We start from the raw sequence: 21985 nt of genomic DNA, 5'->3' as shown, positions 1-21985 counted from the left end.
GATTATAGTCTATGTCTTTTCATTGTGTTAATTTTATGTAGAGGTTGCAGAAAACTTAGTATGAGGTCCAAGTAGTAGTTCCTTTTGTCCTTAGTGGGGTGCTAGCCTCTTGCATGAAACATATGGATCTATGACAAAGAGTGCATGTGCTCAAAACACATCTTCATATCAAACTTGAAGTTCTGTGGAAGGTATGTTGCAGATTTTAATGAACAGAATGAAGAAAGTCACTGTGACTTGGAGTCAGATTGAGCCACATGTGGATCTGAGCACCTTAAAGGGGTTGTCCAACGATAAAAAATTATTCACAGAATAACACACATTACAAAGTTATACAAATTTGTTATGTATGTTATGTCTGTGAATGGCCCCCTTCCCCGTGTCCCACCACCCCCACCCGTGTACCCGGAAGTGTACTGTGCCAATCGCGGCTGAGCGGCTGATGACGCGGCCACGTCATCAGCTGCTCAGCCGCGATTGGCTGAGCACAGTTATGCTCAGCCAATCGCGGCTGAGCTTCGGATGACGCTGCAGAGGGCGGCCGGCACTCGGGAAGATCCGCCGGCCTCCCGAAGAAGACGTCACTGCTGAGGATTGGAGACCGTGGACGACACGAGATGCGGTGAGTATAATGCACCACACTTCCGGGTCTAGCGTGGGTGGGGGGAAACACGGGGAAGGGGGCCATTCACAGACATAACATACATTACAAAGTTGTATAACTTTGTAATGTGTGTTATTCTGTGAATAATTTTTTATCGCCGGACAACCCCTTTAAGGAGAGGTGATCTAGATTTTGTGCACTTTATTTACTTAGTATGAAACACAAATGCATTGTCTTAATAACTTATGTATTTTCTATTTAAAAATTATACAAAAGAAATCATATTCTTACACTTTCCTTGTGTTTTTTCACTGGCATATAATACCTGATTGTTTTCCAAAATTTTGAAGTATTAGCAGATTTACTATTCAGGTCCCCTTTCCAGGAGAGGGTAGGAAGAGCTCTTAAAGCCTTTTTTACTATGTGAGGTAAAGTCTCTGGTTCTTTAAAGGGCTTTAACTTAATCAGAATCAGTTTGAGGCTTTCCTGTTCCTCCAGAGAGCATGTAATAGCTGCCTGGAGCTCGAATAGGCGTGGGCCTGTGATGTATCTCTGCGACAGTACGAAAATAGCTCGCCGGCTTCTCTTAATGATCTTCGCAATATCTTCAACATAGGCTGCAAAAAATTAAAATGAGAATCTGTAAATATGGGATAAACACATAGCACTGAAAAAATGGCACACATGTCATGATTCTACACCAGCACCCAATAGAAGGTCCCACTTGTTAATGTTTTTAGGGTTTTTTAGAGTTTGTTCACACAGGCAAAAACTCAGGCTCTGAAAAAAAATAAATAAATAAATCTGCCCAGACTTTGCAGTTTTTGGCGTTGAGTTTGACGTACTGTAGTTTTTTATGTGTTTTTTCAGGCATTTTTGTCAAGCTCCCATTGATTTCAAAGGGAGCTTCTGATCGGAGTGACTTCTTTTCTCAGCACTGATTTTTCAGCATTGTTTTTCAAAGACAACAAACTTTTTAAAAACATTCTGAATTGAAGTCAATGCGAGCTAGAAACAGTGGATTTTTGGGGTGATTTTTCTCAAAGAACCAATATATCACACAGGGTTGACAAAGTAAAAAGACATTGCGCCTTTAAGTTATCTCATTTCCTGGTCTCTGCGATAAGGGAAACACATATCTCCCACATCTAGGGTGGTATATAACTCTTATTTATAAAAACACGGAAAAAGATCTGTTTGTTCTTTACAGTACTGCTTCCTTTTTCTGACACAGGGTTAAATGATGTATTTCCAGTTGCCTGCACAACACGCTATATGGATTCATACATGTACATGCATGTAAGCAGCCTGCTAGCTGGGATTAGACTAACATACTTAAAATACCAGCCTAGTATTGTGTTAATATTCCCTGGAGGTAAACTGGATTTTTAAGTTGTGGAAATAGTAATGAACAGCTAAATTCAGACAGTGTTCAATGTTCTAAGGCAGGGATGGGGAACCTTCGGCCCTCCAGCTGTGGCAAAAATACAATTCCCATCATGCCTGGACAGACAAAACTTTACCTGTAGAATGTAATTGAGTATAATATTGCCATGTAATATTTATAGTACAGCAGTTTTATAACGTACTGATTAAGATAAAGAAGTGGCAGAAATGCGCAAGTATTAAGAAACAGTATTATCCCCTCTTTTTCAAGTACCTTTAATAACCCAAGATATAATTCTGTAGACTTGTCTTACCTCCTCCTGGCAAAATATCCCTTTCCAAGATACAGAGTTTGTAGTTATAGTTGTCCTCTAGTACACTTGGTAACAACTGTGTTGCAAATTGCTCATCCTCATAGTTGTCACAAAAGTTTTCTGTAATTTCTTCACCAAACTCAAAAGTTTGGGTTGCATATGAAATAAAGGCATCAAAGTCTTTGTTATCTAAAAAAAAATAGCTATGTTATCACTTACCAATTGGATTTAGACAGAAAAAATATATACTCAGTCACATGCAGAAAACATTGGTTTAACCCTACAAACACCCCCAACCCATACAAATACATAGACACAGACACACACTTTCATTACACTATTATAAAGCTGGGTTCACACACTGTATACTTCAGGCAGTATTTGGTCCTCAAGTCAGGTCCTCATAGCAACCAAAACCAGGAGTGGATTGAAAACACAGAAAGGCTCTGTTCACACAATGTTGAAATTGAGTGGATGGCCGTCATATAACGGTAAATAACTGCCATTATTTCAATATAACAGCCGTTGTTTTAAAATAACAGCAAAAATTTGCCATTAAATGACGGCCATGCACTCAATTACAACATTATGTGAACATAGCCTTTCTGTGTTTTCAATCCACTCCTGGTTTTGGTTGCTATACAGCCTCACAAATACAGCCTCAAATATACATAGTGTTAACCCAGCCTTAGGCACCAATTGCTTCACTTCACCATGTTTGACTCATAGGGGGACATTTATCAAAACTGGCATACTCATACACCAGTCTTAAATAAAGCCCTGGACGGGTTTACTAAGAGGCGTACACATTGCGGCACAAATCTACACTTCTTCTTCTACACATCTCAGAAGCAGGTGTACAGTTGTATCATGATTTCTGCCTGCGAGCAGTTGTAAATCATCATAAATCTGGTGCAGGAGGTCCTCCCCGCACCATCCCTGCTCGCCCTTTAAGCAAGCAGAAGTTACAGATGGCATAAGCCAAGAAGGGCAAGAAACTGCACCTTCTCCCTGGCGTATGCCAGGGGTGCAACATTGATAAATCCCCCCCCCCCAGTTTGTATATTTCGTGAATAACGCTGTAGGTGTGCAAGGGGTTGGGGCAGTGGTTTTTATTGGTTTTTGAGTATTTAGGTCCTTGAATTATGCTATTAAATCAATTCATCCATTTCATAATTACTTTATCAGTAAAATAAGAACTTAAATTTTGATGATGCCTTTTAGAAAATTTAGTATAATGTTTTACTCACAGTTATGTATTTATTTCAAGGGTAGAGGATAAAGATCTTACCTCCAATTGTTTCATCCTTTGACAGATAATGGCGATAAAGCAACACTATTTCAACCCAGTATACATACACTGTTCCGGCACAAATGAGCATGATCAGCAATAATGCTACAGATGCACACAATATATATATCAGGAACACTGCATCTGTTGGCAGTAAAAAAAAATGTTGATATAATTGATACAAAATTATATAATTGATACAAAAATGTTGAGTATAATGCAGCACTGCAGGGGAAAAAATCCTGTTTGTTAAACCGTGCCTATTACTATAGTAATTCAAGTTAATGTGGTGCTGTGTCAAGTTGTGCTGCCTTGTCCAGATGCCAGCTAATGACTCTACTGGGAACTGCTTATTTTTCTACAGAAAAGTCCATACCTTCCTGCAAGGTTTACAACTAGAGATGAGCGAACCGGGAATTTCGGCATTTGATTAGCGGTGGCTGCTGAAGTTGGATAAAGCTCTAAGGTTGTCTGGAAAACATGGATACAGCCAATGACTATATCCATGTTTACCACATAGCCTTAGGGCTTTATCCAACTTCAGCAGCCACCGCTAATCAAATGCCGAAAGTTCGGGTTCGGATGGACTCGAGCATGCTCCAGGTTTGCTCATCTCTATTTACGACATGAAAATTAGGATCTCTTAGTAAAAGTGACAGCGATCAGCTGAGAACCAGAAAAATGCCCGATTCTTGGCTGATTGTGTCTTTAGAGAAGGCTTCAAAATTGTTCATTATCTGCTGCACATCTTCCTGTGTAAACAGGGGATGTGAGGCCGATGACAACAAAGGCAAACTGACAGCACAAAAATACCTATATCCATTCTGTCAGTTACCAGATCACACAGCAGTGCATACTTACCTGCTGCTGCTGCTGTGATCCAGTGTAACAGGCCAAAGTATACCCCCAGACTAGACTATACCCGGGGTTAAAATGGCCTAGGCTAGATTATACTCCGGGGTATATTTTGGCCTAGGCCAATTCATACCACCTCAGGCCAATTTATACCCCCATGAAATCAGTAGCATTGAGTGATAGACACAAGAATTACTTAATTTTTCAACATTTTATTGGGGGTTCGGCATTTGTCTACTGAGATAAGTGACAAGCTTCTGATGTAAATCTTAGACTGTTAAGGATTTGAATCTGTATAGTCTGGAGGAAAGAAGGGAACAGAGGGGACATGATTGAAACCTTTAAGTATGTTAAAGGACTAAAAAAGGTTCTGAAGGAAGTGTTTTTAGTAAAAAAAAAAAAAACTTCAAGAACAAGAGGACACAGTGAGAGGTTAGTTGGGGGAAAGATCACATGCAACTTGAGAAAATATTACTTTACTGAAAGAGTAGCAGACACTTGGAACAAACGTCCAGCAGATGTGGTTGGCAAATCTACAATAACAGAATTCAAACATGCCTGGGATAAACATATATCTATCCTAAGTAGAGATGAGCGAATACGATTCGATCGAGTAGGTATTCGATCAAATATTGTGGTATTCGAAAGATTCGAATACAATCGAGTAGTGTGTTGAATACGCGGCAAACATTCGAAGCCCTCCCATTGCACTTGACGCTTTTTTTAATCCAATCACCATGCAGAGAGGCCTTGAGGGACCCTGGGAGAACGCACGCAGCGCGAAAACGGCATCTACCCTCATTGGATGGCTAAACCACATGACCTTGAATATTTAAGACTTGATTTCCGCCTCTCGACTGCAGATGTGCTTTCAACCTAGTCAGGGAGAGTTGTTCGAGCAGGGAGAGAGAGGTTTTAATAGCATTTTGGTTAGCAAGGCTTACTACAGAACCCAAAAGTCCTTTTCAGGGCTAATGTCCATCAAAAAAGTCATCTGTGGAGTCTGCATCCAAAGCAATTCAGCAGCAGCTGTATTCATTCCAGTACCCTGTGTGTACAAGTGGCTTATAGTGTCCCTGGTTTAGCCCACTAAGGGCACGTTAACCATATACCTATTGTGCCAGTTGCCCAGTAAAAGGCACGTGATACCTATTGTGCCAGTTGCCCAGTAAAAGGCAAGTAATATCTATTGTGCCAGTTTCCCAGTAAAAGGCAAGTGATACCTATTGTGCTTGATGCCCAGTAAAAGGCACGTGATACATATTGTTCTAGTAGCCCCCAAAAAGGCACGTCATACATACTGTTCCAGTAACGTTCGTACAGCCTGATGCGTGATACGCACGAATAACATGACACTCTACAGACGCACATTGGAATCCTGTATGTAACGCTGCGCAAGAAATGCGAATGAAATGTGTGAACATTGCCGTAAACCGTTCGTAAATATTTTTCCTTCGCAACTGCCGAAAGTGGCATTATACTGCGATTTTGGGGTGTTGGGTGCACCCAGGCATGCTCCCCCTAATGTCCTAGTGTCATTCCAGAGGTGTTTGCATCGTTTAGGGAGGTTTCATGGGAGACTTGGTGACCTCCAAGTGGTCGAATTTTGATTTCCGAATGGCGAGAATTTTTTTCCCATACACTATAATGGGATTGAATATTCGTTCGAATAGTCGAATCTCGGTGCCTATTCGATTCAAATTCTCGAAAGTCGAATATTTCACTACTCGCTCATCTCTAATCCTAAGATAATAGGAAGGGAAATACTAAAAGGGTAGACTAGATTGACCCAGTGGTCTTTTTCTGCCAACAATCTTCTATGTTTTTATGTTAAAAATCTAAACACATAGGGGGATATTATCAAACCTGGTGTAAAGTAAAACTGTCTCAGTTGACCTTTTATTTTCCAAAGAGTCTGTGAGAAATGAAAAGTGGAATCTGATTGGTTGCTAGGGGAAGTTTCACTTTACACCATGTTTGAAAAATCTCCCCCATAGGAGACATTTATCATTTTGCACTATTATTTTCAGCTAATAAGGAGATTTTGTGCACTTCATAAATATCTATGCTAGACGTATAATGGGTTTTGCGGGGGTTGTTCTATTAACTAGTTTTCATTAGATTTATCATGTACAAATTTAATTTTTTTTGCGCAAAATCCTACCCTAGCATAGCTTTGTAGCCAAGCTGTTTAAGGCTGGGTTCACACTGCCCCCCCCCCCCCACACACACACACACACACACACACACACCTTCCCTCTGTTTTTTTGCAAAATGGATGAAAAAAAGGAAGCGTTTGTGTGCCTCCGTTTTGATCAGTTTTTCCATTAACTTCCATAATAAGAAACGGTTAAAAAAAAATGATAAAAATGAATGCGTTTTTTTAAGCGTACACAAAAAACATGGTTGATCGCGTTTTTGTGTACACTAAAAAAAGATTCGGTTTGATCCGTTTTTCTGTTTGCAAAAAAAAGGATGAAAAAACGGACTGCAAAAAATGCGATGTGAACCCAGACTTAGACAAAAATTGTGCAATAAATTGTGCAAGATGTATCAGGGCGTCTAGTGAAGATTTTTGTGCAACAACTGTAAAATTTTGTGCAGCCCATAAAAACCTCCTCCTGCTCAAAAAAAATTACTGCAGATGATGCACTGACGGGACAGCGCCATCTACTGTCAGCTCAATGTAAGCTCTGTACAATATTTCCCAACAAGAGGAAGCAGCTGTGTGAGTATGATTAAAAAAAAAAAAATCTGCACAATTTTCAACAAGTTAGAGATAAAGTGAGAAAACCGGTGAAGTGATCACATTATGACCTAGAGGGATATATTCTGGCCCAAGCTGTTTTACACCCCCTGGTATAAAATATATATCCCCTGGGGTATACTGTGGCCTGGGCCAGAAGTGATAAAACCAGTGACATAACTTGGAGGGATATAGTCTGGCCTAGACTGTTTACACCCCCAAATATAGAGTTTATTCCCTAGGGTCTACTGGCCTTGGGCTATGTTACACCCAGGGGTATAGTTTGGTCTAGGCTATTTTACCCATTGGGTATAGTTTGGCCTAGGTTTTTTATACCCCGGGGTATATTCAGGCCTGGAGGGGTATAGTTTGGCCTTGGCTATTTTATATCCCGGGGTATAACTGGACGGGGGTTAATCCAGCCTGCTACACTGGAATCCTGTTCTCTTGCTCTCCGGTCCAGCCACTGAATCTTCAGTCTGCTGCCTCCTTCAGCAGAATGCAGATACGCGACTGGATGAGAGAGCCAGAGAACAGAATGCTGGTGCCAACAAAATGGTGACTCCCACACACATGGTGTCTCCCACACACACCCTTCTTCCCTATATCTCTATAGCACAAATTAAAAGATTAGGAGCAGCAAGGTGGGCATTATAAAACAGTACTGAGAAGTATAAGCTGTGAAATAAGCCCCAGATTAAAATCTAACATGCACAGTAAGCTCTTGAGTAGACTCTGTATGTGTCTCTGTCTTCCTCTGCCTACTCGACCCTTCACTCTCTCCATAGACTTGCTGTACACCATATAACCTGACAGGCAAATTTCCATCAATGTTCCTCAAAGTTTTCAATTACCTGTTTCTTTTTTGGACAACTTGAATGTAGTTGTAACATTGCCCACTGAATTTTGAGCATAGCACTGAAATATTGTATGTAGATCATTCGATGTTACTCTATCCAACGTCATATTGAAGAAACAGTCATATCCTTTCAGATGGTTGGTGTTGTTTAAACTAAAAATAAAATGAAAAATTATATAAGGCTGGTTTCACACTACGTTTTTTTCATCAGTCTTTGCAAAAGAAAAAAAAAAAAAAGATTAAAAAAGAATGGAAAAAGGGATGTATTTGTATGCAGCCCTTTTATCCATTTTTCCACTGACTTTTATTATAAAAAATGGATCAAAACGCATCCGTATTTTTTAACATACACAAAAACATAGCTGACTTTGTGTGTTTTGGCAGGTGTCATTTGTTAGGGTAAAGTCATATAATAAATATGCTAAGTGTTTGCACAAGCAGCCTGTGAGCTAGGGTACATATGAAAGTGCATTAAAAAGAGAAATTTAGATTGAAAAGAATGATGCTCATGCTTTGCTCTGTGTTGATCAAACTCTCGCTGAGCACTTTTTCTTATGGAAAAGGGGTGTGGCCTGGAAATGATGTAACTGTTAAAGCGACTCTGTACCCACAATCTGACCCCACCAAACCGCTTGTACCTTCAGATAGCTGCTTTTAATCCAAGATCTGTCCTGGGATCCGTTCAGCAGTTGATGCAGTTATTGTCCTAAAAAACAACTTTTAAACTGGCAGCCCTGTGCGCAATGGCCTGGGCTTAAATTGTGTATGCATTAGGCTGGCACAACCTCTCCATCCCTCCTCCCCGCCCTCCTCATCATTAGGAATGCTCCAGGCAGATTGTCTCCTATTCCTCAGCTGTGTGAGCACGGCACATGGGCTGGATCATTAAGGCACCTGTGCAATGTTCAGCATGGAGAAAATGTTCCAGTGGCATTCCTAATGATAAAGAGGGTGGGGAGGAGGGACGGTGCAAAGTTAGGGCACAGATACTCTAAGCCCTGGCCGTTGGGCACAGGGCTGCCGGATTAAAAGTTGTTTTTATGACAATAACTGCATCACCTGCCAAACTGACCCAAGGACAGATCTTGGATTAAAAGCAGCTATCTAAAGGTACAAGTGGTTTGGGGGGGGGGGGTCAGATTGTTGGTACAGAGTCACTTTAAAATAGAATCTAGCAACTGAACAACGCTACAAGTTTATGGTCAGATTTTATTTTACCATAGTTTACGGCCTCCAGAATGTTCCTCTTCGACCAGATGCAGTACTCTCCATTTGATTATTGGATCAAAATTTCTTTCAAAGCCAAACTGAATCTGACAACTTAATGTGATGGGTTTTCCTGATCAGGAAAAAAAAATATTTATAATATATTATATTAAAAGTTTATTAAATGCACAATGCAAGATGGCACTGTCCGAGCAAGGTAGTATCAAAAGCTCCAGCATTATTCAGGACACCATGGTGAGAGGTACCATTTAACAAACTGTGCACTTGTGGAAGTTAAACATACACAGAAGAGTTTTCAGTCGGCATTTAAACAATGATTGTTTCTATTTATTGTCAGCAAGCACTGAAAGGGATCGACTATCTTACACAAATAATTATGAAGGATACATCATTTCATTTTCACACACAAATAGGGACATGAACCAAGATTGTCTGTGTTTTAGCAGTTTACTCTTCTAAGGTATAGAATGTTTAATACCTCTTCATTTATCAGTAAAGGATACCTTTAAATCACAATCTCTGTGTATTTTGGTGTGTGGTATAGGGTGGTCTGTGATATCTGAAATTTACTAACAACTTACACCAGTGTGCCAGCGTAAATTCTGATATATTTTGAGCATAAAAAGGCCACACCCTCTCTGCGTACAATCATGGCCACTGCCCCGCCCTCTTTCCACCTTGCTAGCGAGAGTAGCAGAGGTGGCAAACATTTGCACACTTTTTGCAACATGGGTGTTTGGGCAAAAATTGTGCGATTTTTTTATTAATTTATTTTTGTTGGGGGGGGGGGGGAGGGAGGATAGTCTAAGCAATCATTGGTGCCTTCCATTCTCCTGAAATATCCCAGAAGTGAGGTCTACAATGCAGAGAAAAAACATTTTAAGCAATGTACAATAGTGTATGCAAGTATGCAATTGAGGCCATAGATACCATTTAGCTTTGTAATGGCTACTCTTGGCTACATGGCCAAGCACCAGTCTAGCAAAAAGCAGTAAAATCACTAGCATCTTACCAATTTCTGCTTTGATTTCTGTCCCATTGGTTGGACCTATTATTCTGGGGGGCTCTTGTGTATCTGGGACTGCAAGAAAAATATAAATATATTGCACAAAGACTTTGTTTATTTTATGTGTCCAATTCATTTGCATTAAAGTTTAGTTCTCGTAAGGATGTTCTTTTTGGGCGTGTTCACATTCCCGCATATCTGACAGCTGCATATACGGTAGTAAAACTAGTGATGTCATGCTCCCTATTGGCAGAAGTGCTTTCTAAGAACTTAATTATAGGTTATGGTGAATTGAAATTATGTTTCCATTTAAAATATTACACCACTTTCAAACATTTCTAGAACCCCATAGAGTGTCCAGGTACAACCACTTCTAAAATATGGCATTAAACCTGAAGGCTAATAAATCTGGACTACTTCCTAGCTTATTTAGGAGCCCAGCCAATGCCCTTAATGAGTCCTCACTATATTTATTATTTGACTGATCTTATATATTGAATCTAGTTGATTACTATACGTTTCTATCAGATCTGACCTTTTAAGGCTGGACTAAATGCTTTTCTTGTTGTGTTGCGTATTGTCAAGCAATTTGGCAATTTTCTGTGCGTTTGCGTCTTGGGGTTTATGTGCCAGGCCTGCAAGTCTGGCCCTGTGCAGCTGCAAATTTACAGGCAAATTTCACAGCAGTTCTATATATTCTAGTATCTAGAAAAATCAATATTAAGATATGTTATTGCCCAACAAATGTCATGAAAATTACTAATAGACACTTATTATGGGAAACGCACCTATAGTGCATTTTCCCTGCACTTACTACGGCATGGCGTGTTCAGGTCTCTGTAAAGTTGGTGATGTCACGTCACATAAATTGCCAGCTCCTGCTGCTCCAGTCTGTCCCACTAAAGGGATCAGCCCTTCCATCCTCCCCCAGCTCCCTGCACCTGTCTGTATGCCGGCGGCCCTCGGCACCACTAGTCCAGCAGCCACTGGCTCCCGCTGCTCCCCGCTATCCCTGACAGTTCTCCCCTCAGCGGGGATCACCCCCTCCATCCTCCCCCAGCTCTCTGCGCCTCTCTCTACCTGTCTGTATGCCAGCGCTGGAGCAGCAGCAGACTGCAATTGATGTAACGTGATGTCACCAACTTTGCAGAGAAATGAACAGGCCATGCTGTAATAAGTGCAGGAAAAAACTACCATAGGTTCATTTTCCAAAATAAGTGTCTATTAGTCATTTTCATAACATTTATTGGGCAATAACATATCTTAAAATTGATTGTTCCCGGAGTTCTCCTTTAAGTGCTATCCCCATAACACTTCTGCTCTAGGCACAGGCTCTCAGGTACATAATGGCAAGTACTGTCCTGGGTATTGCAGGTCTGAAGATCATTTTTATTGCATGTGTCCACCAGTAATAAAATATTACAGATTTAGCAGAAAGCACTTACCACCAACTAAAACCTGAAGAGTTGCTCTCATTATCCATTCATTACCATTATCATCTAAATTATAATCACAAGTGTAAATTCCAGAATCTTCTGGATATATTGAAGAGAAGTTGATATCATTATTATTTATGTTTAAAGAAAAGCGGGTTGGAGATGTCACAGATTCAAAATTCACACTCTGAAATAAAAATTAGGAGCCTTGGTCAGTCAATATTATATTTATAAACAAGCAATCCTACAAAAATAAGTAGTCAGCATCTCTTAGTTTTGTAATTACTGTAATTTCTTAACATATTCCTTTTTTTTTTTTAAAGTAAAGTTTGGCTCTCCATTATTTGCAGGCAATATAGTTCTTGAAATTAAAAAGCCCATGCACAATATTGACTTAAAGGCTATGGACACCTTTGAATAAAAAAAAAATTTATTAACGAAATGTACTTATTATGGTTAAAAAAAATTCCATCTTTTTAAAAAATTTAGCTCAGTTTCTTTTCTGCAGCCTGCATGTTTTCACATATAGAAAAGGCTGATCTCCTCCCACAGCTCCCACCCTGACCCCATAACCCGCTCCTCCACGCATGATGTCTGTGCGTGTAATAGCAGAGAACGAGGAGGAAGCCAGAACAGATCTGACAGGTCGGTACTCTCTTCCTCCTTACATCACTTCATGTAATAGGGCCCTTAGTTTCCTACTTTTATCTCTTTCCCTGAGCGAGATAATTAACGACCAGACTTAAGTACAATGCAATAATAAAATAAAAAAATCCATTCAGAGATCACCAATTAATTTAAAAGTTTTCTACAGTAAAATATACTTTCTTGTCAATAAGAATACATTTTATCACTAGTACCCCTAGATCCCTGGGTGGTGTTGTAAATTTTTCCGCAATGAATTCTTCTGATATGTAATATATTGTCCACAGTGTATACAGTACTTTTTTTTTTTAATCATGACTATTCCTTTATGCCTACATTTATGCCAGATTAGGGAATACAACTTACTACAACTAATTTAATAAAACTCACCTTGTACCATGTGACGTTTGTAAAAATGGTCCCTTTACAATTTAGTGAAGGACATGAGATAGATGGCTTTTCAGCGGTTGTAAAATAAAAATTTCTAGAGCCATATTTTAAACAGTTTTCCTTTCCTTCGACACGTACTAATATTTTCATGCAGAGATTTCTCATTCTGTATTAACAGGGTAGAAAAAATGGTAACTGACATACAAGATAATATAAGGAAGTAATGACATAAGACAAAAGAAATTTTGAGTGATCTATTATACTACCCAAACATGATTTAACCCTGTTTATCTGGTCTGATCTAGAATTTCAAGTTAAGGCTATGTTCACACACAGTGTTTTTGGTCAGTATTTTGGTTATCATTTTCAACTAAAACCAGGAGTGGATTGAAAACACAGAAAGGTTATGTTCCCACACTATTGAAATTGAGTGAATGGCTGTCATTTAACTGCAATTAATGGCCGTTATTTCAAAACAACCACCAAAATACTGAGCAAAAATACTGTGTGTGAACATAGCCTAAAGGAGTATTCCCATCTGGAGTAGTTATGCCCTATCCAAGGTATAGGACATAATTAAGAGATGGCAGGTGTGGGGACCCCTGAAATCCCTGCTTAAATGGAGCTGCTGGTCACACATGGGCACTACTGTTTCATTCATTCTCTACAGAGCAGCCAAAGAAAATGAAAACTGCATTTGTGTCTCTTTGGAAGCCCTGTAGTGGATAAATGAAGCAGCATGCATGCTCCATTTAGTGGGAATTTCGGCATCCCCATACTTGAGATCGCAGGGGTCAGTGGTCAGTCCCAACACAATCCCTTAGTTATGGCATATCCTTTCCAGGGTTCCAAGCTAAGAGGGAACATTGGTCACATGACCCTTATAGGTTCATGCCCCGAGTGATCAATTTGTTATAACATGCCCAGATGAGAAACCCCCTTGAATGTTGTGCGTGTGCATTTCTTACTCTGTCAGTTTACTTACTGGCATATGTATGTGCCAGAGTGACTCCTTTCCAATGTGGATATCTGAAGAGTTCCATTCTCGTTCACATTCATGTCATTTCTGCTTTTCACTTCTTCAAGACCTTTGTCAGGACTTTGTATGAACCACTTAACTGTGTTCTTTTCCGTTTTTAGTAGATTATAGGATGGTGAACACTGGAAGTATACAATTTCTTCAGCATATACTAGATATCGATAATGTGGTTCTTTGTCTAAGCAGTCTAAAAAAATATCACAAAAGAGAATAAAAATCCTTGTAATGAGTGATGGTGCAGATTGAAAGTTATACATCCGAAAATGATAAGGGACAATTATCACACTAACAACTGGATCTATTATGAGGATTGATCATTTTGATCTATTCCTTTAATTATTTCTGGACAACTTAACCAAACTTCATGGTCAGCCTAGAGTACAGACACATGCCCCAGATGCAATGAACATAATGCCTTAAGTTCACAGGTAAAGCAGTGTTCATCAGCCATACTGAATAACTAAAACAGGCCACAGGATTAAGGCTATGTTCCCACTTTGGGAACATAACAAGAAAGATGGCCATCTCCTAATATTGACTGCCACTAATAATGATCATAGTGGGAACACAGCCTAAAGGGTTATTGCAATTTACTGTATGTAATATCCCGCCCTCTGGAAGACACAATTATTTGAGGAATGTGGATCCTAATGACCATACTGCCTGATGAGGTAGCTGATCTCAAGTAGTTTGAGCCTTAGCTATAATTTATGTCATATCCAAGGTCCAAGGCTACTTGGACCCTGTTGCTCCCCACTAAGGGCAGGTTCACACTGCATTTTTGCAGTCCGTTTAACATATTTTTTTTATGGGGGGAAAAACAGATGCAATAGTGTGTATCCGTTTGGATTTGTTTTCCATTGACTTACATTATAAAAAAAATCCATAGAACAACAAAGCAAAGAGTGGTTGGCACTACAGTCTGGAGCCGCTCCCTACTGCAAACAGGTAATAATTGGGGATATGCTCGGCGGTGCTAGTAGAAAGACAGTCCTTATGCTGAGAGGTAACGAAGAAAAGAATGGAAAAACTGCACTCCCCGGCATAGAGGACAATGTCTTTATTCCTTATGTATGTGCGGACATTGTGGAGCAGACGCCAGCTGGGTGCGGGTAACAGACTTGTTTCGCACAACTGCGCTTCAACGGACCCCGTCTGCTCCACAATGTCCGCACATGCATAAGGAACAAAGAAGTTGTCATCTATGCCGGTGAGTGCAGTTTTTCATTCTTTTCTTCGTTACTTCTCATTATTAAAAAAAATGATTGAAATGGATCCAATTTGGGGGGGGGGGGGGGGGGGGTTAGCACAAATTTTTTAGCTAGCCACGTTTTTCTGTACTTTAAAAGTAACAATTTAAAAACGGATCTGTTAATTGGACTGTAAAGATGCAGTGTGAACCTTCCCTTATTCTTATGTGACAACCCTGCAGGAAATGCCAGCAAAATCCCATGTGTATTTAAGTATGTCTTATTTGCCTCTCAAATCCAGCAGATCCATGTTGTGATCAGCCCCATTGTCAATCAGCATTTCTGCCCGCAATAATAAAGGTACACAACACTCATCTTTGATAATGCCAAACTGAGCCATGTAGGGGATTTCCTTGTTAAAATTTTAAAGGGTACCTGCCAGCTGGTAATGTAAATATAAATATATATTTATTGGTACTGGGGGTCGGTTACCTGGAGTCGTGCACCCACGAGCTGGAAGCTCACTGACTGGAAGTCTGCACAGTGCCGTTCTACTCCTTCATTATATATATATATATATATATATATATATATATATAATTATACAGAGAGAGAGTATTCCTTCCAGTTTACAGTACTATGCCCAGAAAAGGTTTCATATAAAAGAAAGCAATGTATTTTGACCATGTTTCTCTTTGCAGTGACAGTGATCACCTACTCAGGAACGATAGCAACTGTTTTGAACAAGTAAAGCTAATAGAGGAGACCTGGATTTCCTGTATTTGGTAAGCAGGTATTTACATCCTATGTGCCAACTCTATTTTGTCTCATTGTTTCTACATAGCATACGTCTCATCTCATAGGAGAATATCAGCAAAAACACACGTCTTATACCTTCTCTCATGCTGTATTCTGTTTTCCTAACTAACCAGATTCAGTATGGTCTTCTTTACAATGTATAGTAGCTTATATTTAATACATACATGTATTATGGATTCAAATAGTAAAACTACTGTATAAAAAAAAAAAATTCTTTCACAAATGTCATCATCAACATTACAATTTATACTAATACTAATGAATACTACTTATAAAGTAAAGAATAGCATGACTATAGAAGAAACAGAGGTTGAGGTCAAAACTGGCCTCTAATTTCTAAGGTGCTCAAATGCCCCATTGCTATACCAGCCCTGCCACTTGCATGGCATAGTTACACCACCAAATGTAAGCATGCAAACATATATGATAATATGGACATGTTTATATTTATATACAATGAAAATCAAATTGTTGTTTTTCCTTTTTCTGTACAAAAAACTTTAACAACATTGGTCTCTTCTACATTGGAATCTAACTAGCATCTAAACTAAGCAAAGTAAAATGCAGGTAAGAGCAGTCATGTTGTGAACATCTGCTGCGCTATATAATCTCTGTAAAGCATTGCGCTTACCTGATACGCCAGCCTGTCCTAAAGCTGAGTGCTTTATACTGTAGATAAAAGTCAGGAGTAGCCAGAGTTTGCTAAACATGTTTTACATTCTACTATATAGTAAAAGAGATTGCAGCTATCTGTTGCATGAGAGAAGAAGAGACACAGATGTCTAGAAGCACTTCCTTCTCCTTAGAGCAGACGCCCAGAAGGAGGATCTGACAAAGAAAATCTGTCGTCATTACAACATGACACATGATGATTCATTTCACTGTATTTTATAGGAAATGTATGGAGTTTACGTTCTAGTTTTCACAATGCGCAATGGATGTTATGCAATAGAATACTATAAATGCTCTGGTGAAACACAGTGTGGGAAATATACTAAAGATAAAAGATAGAAATGTACTAAAGATAGGATTTCACACACCAAAGGACTAAAAAGAACACTATATGTGGTATATCTTTGGCTGCCTTTGTGCCTAAGAACTCGAATATACACAAGCAATGAGCTGATGTAGAGTTTAGCTATACTTTATAGTACTGTCTGTCAAAATAAATCTGTCAGGCTATGGGGGGGGGGGGGGTGATGACCTTCTCAGGGCTGTGTCCATTAGGCAGACTGAAGTTCTTGCCTCAGGCAACGCTCCAGCCAATAGTCGCATTGGCTGCCTTAGCAGTTATCGTACATTGCAATTTTGTTGTGATATCTTCCACAAGTAAGATTCCACGGGCCGACAGTGAGGAGCAAACTAGCACTGTGAACGCTCCTTGTTCCCCGCTGGCTGACACTACTATTCCACGCGGAAGCAGCGAGCGGGTGAGTCCGGCGAGGGCCTAAGGGAGATGCAGGGGGCTGCCCGGGTGATCGCTGATCGTCCAGGCAGCCCATAGAGGATAGCGGCGGTCTGCCGCTACTTCTATTCCACGGAGAGATGGCAGCAGATCGCTGCTATATAAGTCATTTGTCTTTCAACATGTCTTCAACCACGACTTCAACCATCAGCCGACATGAACAATGTCGTCTGATTGTTGCCTCCTATTCCATGGGACGATTATCACATGACCTGCAGGTGGGCAACTACCTAAAGCAAAGTGTCACGTACACACTTACTAGCACGTGACGGGGATGCCACTGCAAGGGGTTAATCTATTTCCACTCACTCAATCTTGCACTCACCTTCCACTCAGGTAGCATATTGAGCATAAATCACACCCCAACACACACGCTGCCACCACCTTTCAAATTAAGTGTGAAAGGACACTGTCAGCCCACAACACCACTCACTGGCTCTCACAGGGTTAAAACACAACATCCAAAGGCTATGGATTCTTAGAGCATACAAGGAACAAACTTATTAAAGTTTTAAGCTTTAATAGACAAAAAGGTACAGTGCTTACAAAAATAAGGTAAATAAGATGACACACATACATGCAATAACAGTATAAAATAAAAGGGAGAAATAAGCAGAAACTATCTAACACTTACAATAGTTGTTGCCTTCCCAGGGGGTAGGGGAAATCATGGATCGCAGCTCAGTCAGACTGACCCCCTCCACTGCCACCAAGTTTAGCTGTTGGCACCATATTTTATACAGTCAAAACTCAGCTCAGATTTCCGAGCCACCCAACAGGTGATTAAGATAATGAGTTGTCCCTAATTGGCTGATTAGGTGATAATGGGGAAGGACCAGGGACACCTCATTGCATATGTCCTTTAATTGAACCATTGTCCTATGGTTGGGGGGTGTTGTGCTTCAGTGGGTCTATCCATTCTTTGAAGTAGATAAGAACTCCAGGTTTCCTGAGACCCTCAATAAACCAGGCCTAGTGTTTCCTGACCAGAGACCCTCAATAAACTGCTCAGAGTTTATGATGTTTGGACAAGCTAAAGTATAGTGAGTGGAATACACATAACAGTCTATAGTGTTTCACTTTCATAACCACATATAATATAACTACACACTCATGAATAGGGACAGGGCCGTCCATATTCATCACACAAAGGATATACTTACTGAGGGCACCAGCTACCCACAGGGGGCACCTACCTAAAGGGGGTGGCACCTGGCTACTGTAAGTAATTACAGCTACATCCAGTGACGTACTGGCAGCTGGATATTTAATCAGAGTTGTTCTCTCTCTGTTTTTTTTCTTCCTCTCGCTTAGACAATCATGATGATTTCTTCCAACTGCGACTCTCTCTGCCCCATTAGTATATACCATGTGGTAATAATGTGAGTGGTAATCACTCACTAATAATGCACCAAGTTTTTTAGTTGAATTTGATAAAGACTGGCACCCTGGCAGTGACGGCCCTATTTTGCCAAAGTTTAATATTCACAGTGATTACTAAGTTATTGTTAGTGTAGTGAATATTCTGCATGAAATATGGTCAGACCTGTCATAAAAAGTGGAGAGAATGCAATACCCAAAGTTAAAAAAAAAAACAAAAAACAATGTTCTTAATTTTAATAATAATAGTGGTGACCGGATGTGTTCCTCTAAAAAAAAAAAAGTGGAAACACCTCAGGATACAGTAGTCATATGTCTGTATTTTTGTGCATTTGGTTATTAACTAGAGATGAGCGAACCTCGAGCATGCTCGAGTCGATCCGAACCCAAACTTTCGGCATTTGATTAGCGGTGGCTGCTGAAGTTGGATAAAGCCTTAAGGCTATGTGGAAAACATGGATATAGTCATTGGCTGAATCCATGTTTTCCAGACAACCTTAGAGCTTTATCCAAGTTCAGCAGCCCCCGCTAATCAAATACCGAACGCTCGGGTTCGGATCGACTCGAACCCGAACCCGGTTCGCTCATCTCTATTATTAACCTTTTAGTAACCAACCTATTTTGACCAACCTAAATTACCAATTTTATTTATCTTTGTTGCCAAGAGCTGTAACTTTTTAATCTCCCCGTCACCATAGTCATATGAGAGCATGCTGTAACTGCACCATTTTGTGGGTCATATAGATTTTCAATGAAAATGCAGCAAGTAGAATGGCAGGAAAATATCACCAAGATATACTTTGTTAGGTTCTAATATTTCAAAAGGAATCAACCCATGTCTCACCTGCACTCTGTGGTTGCAAGTGGCAAGTATCTGACCTAGAAAACAAGCTATGACCTACATACTGCATAAACATATAGTAGTAAATTACTGGAAAGGTTGTCTTCTTCATAGTAAATGTATGCGTCCACTAAATTTTATTTGGAGTAATACAATGTGTTTGTATACTGCGGTGAAGCCTTCTCAGACAAAAAAAAATGTTATGGACCTTTTGAGCACAGTCTATAAAGTACATTTGTTGTCTCTGAAATGTGTAATTTGACAACTGTTTTCTCTGGAACTTGAATTAAAGGGTAGCAATCTATAGTTGTACTAGACATGGAAACATGCAATGAATTGGGTATTCACAAAGATATTGGAGTGCAAAACTTGTACCTCACTGGATTAATCTGTCAAAAATAAATGTGAACCCAAGAAACAAAGAGTCAATTTGTAGCTGGGAGTACTTAGGCAGCTATGGTTATGGTAAGGTATGGTAATTCTAATTTTCTACTTTATGGTCTATATTATGCAATAGTCCTGAAATCTTGCAGTTTTCATTCTCACCACTATGTGTAAAACTAAGACCTTCTATTCTGTGGTAAGCAGAAACCCCCAGGCTCTTTCCACACAATAGTAAGCGGGCCACCCTCTCCACATAAGGGTATGTTCACACTGAGTAAATGTGGCGGAATTCATGTCAATTCTTAGCGTGGGGAGCAGAGGCGTTCAAGCCCTCTCATAGACAGGCTATGGCACACTGAGACAGGTGGGATTCCACAGCGGAATTTGAAATTCCCCCACATTTACTCAGTGTGAACATACCTTAATAGTAAGCAGGACCCCTCCTACAGCCCCTTCCCCACAAAGTGGTAAGCAAGCACCTATCCCCACATAGTAGTAAACAGGTTACCCTACTTTCCACTCTGCACACAGTATTAAGCAGGCCCCCCTCCAACTCCCTGCCCATATAAGTAAGCAGGACCCCCTCCAACTCCCTGCCCATATTAGTAAGCAGGACCCCCTCCCCTACACAGTGCCCAAGGAGACTTCTTACTACATCAGCGCTGCAGCCCTTAGCATGGTGCACAGCCTTATATGAGAGAAGAGAGCCTGCAGGCAGTGTCGGACTGGGGTACCTGGGGCCCACCAGAGGAAATGATCCTTGGGGCCCACCAATAAAGAACCAGTGAGACAGGACATGCTGACCCGACCCTTTCCTTGATTCATCAGTATCTGTGACAACTTCCTAATGAATAACATGTTTTCAGTCGAACTAGAACTCTCAGAATACCCTACACTAAATCTCTCAGGGAATAATGAGAGTTGTAGTTTCTGAGAGGATGACCCTTTAAAAATGATTGCTATGTAGAGGATCCTGAAGGTCCAACAATAAATCTCTACAGCGCCAGTTGTTATCAGAGGATTGTCTATTCACTGTACTACAAATCCCAACATATTCTAAGAGCTGTAGACTGTCAGTAAATGCTGGGAGTTGTAGTGTCTGCAGCTGTTATAGTTGGAGGATCCTAGGTGTATTGTACACTGGATGCTGTATGGAAGATCAGAATGCATAGCCCCCTCTGTGCAGCATCCCCCCAATACATAGCCCCTCTGTGCAGCATCCCCCAATACATAGCCCCTCTGTGCAGCATCCCCCCCAATACATAGCCCCTCTGTGCAGCATCCCCCCCAATACATAGCCCCTCTGTGCAGCATCCCCCCAATACATAGCCCCTCTGTGCAGCATCCCCCCAATACATAGCCCCTCTGTGCAGCATTCCCCACAATACATAGCCCCCTCTGTGCAGCATCCCCCAATACATAGCCCCCTCTGTGCAGCATCCCCCAATACATAGCCCCTCTGTGCAGCATTCCCCACAATACATAGCCCCCTCTGTGCAGCATACCCCCCCCCCCCCCACAATACATAGCCCCTCTGTGCAGCATTCCCCCACAATACATAGCCCCCTCTGTGCAGCATTCCCCCACAATACATAGCCCCTCTGTGCAGCATACCCCCCCACAATACATAGCCCCTCTGTGCAGCATCCCCCCACAATACATAGCCCCCCTCTGTGCAGCATCCCCCCATATACATAGCCCCTCTGTGCAGCATCCCCCCACAATACATAGCCCCCCTCTGTGCAGCTTTCCCCTAATACACAGCCCCCTCTCTGCAGCATCCCCCCCACAATTCATAGCCCCTCTGTGCAGCATCCCCCCAATACATAGCCCCCCTCTGTGCAACATCCCCCACAATACATAGCCCCCTCTGTGCAGCATCCCCCAATACATAGCCCCCTCTGTGCAGCATTCCCCCCAATACATAGCCCCTCTGTGCAGCATCCCCCCATAATACATAGCCCCCCTCTGTGCAGCATCCCCCCACAATACATAGCCCCTCTATGCAGCATCCCCCCACAATACATAGCCCCCCTCTGTGGAGCACCCCCCAATACATAGCCCCGCTCTGTGCAGCATCCCCCCAATACATAGCCCCCTCTGTGCAG

At 40.9% G+C, this 21985-nt stretch overlaps 1 protein-coding gene across 1 annotated transcript; it reads right to left on the bottom strand.

The window, feature by feature from the left end:
- Positions 1 to 763: 763 nt before the first annotated feature.
- On the bottom strand, positions 764 to 16579 carry IL18RAP (interleukin 18 receptor accessory protein). Its single transcript, XM_069972423.1, has 10 exons — positions 16439 to 16579; positions 13745 to 13985; positions 12760 to 12925; positions 11734 to 11911; positions 10295 to 10363; positions 9274 to 9394; positions 8051 to 8208; positions 3596 to 3739; positions 2305 to 2493; positions 764 to 1221 (listed from the first exon to the last, which is right to left on the bottom strand). Exons 1-10 carry the CDS (start codon positions 16515 to 16517, stop codon positions 884 to 886), a joined length of 1683 nt encoding a protein of 560 aa, XP_069828524.1. The 5' UTR covers positions 16518 to 16579; the 3' UTR covers positions 764 to 883.
- Positions 16580 to 21985: the final 5406 nt, after the last annotated feature.

The sequence above is a fragment of the Dendropsophus ebraccatus genome, chromosome 5 (assembly GCF_027789765.1).
Source record: "Dendropsophus ebraccatus isolate aDenEbr1 chromosome 5, aDenEbr1.pat, whole genome shotgun sequence".
NCBI lineage: Eukaryota > Metazoa > Chordata > Amphibia > Anura > Hylidae > Dendropsophus > Dendropsophus ebraccatus.
The sequence above is the reverse complement of the archived record's forward strand: the minus strand, read 5'-3'. Positions and strand labels throughout refer to the sequence as shown.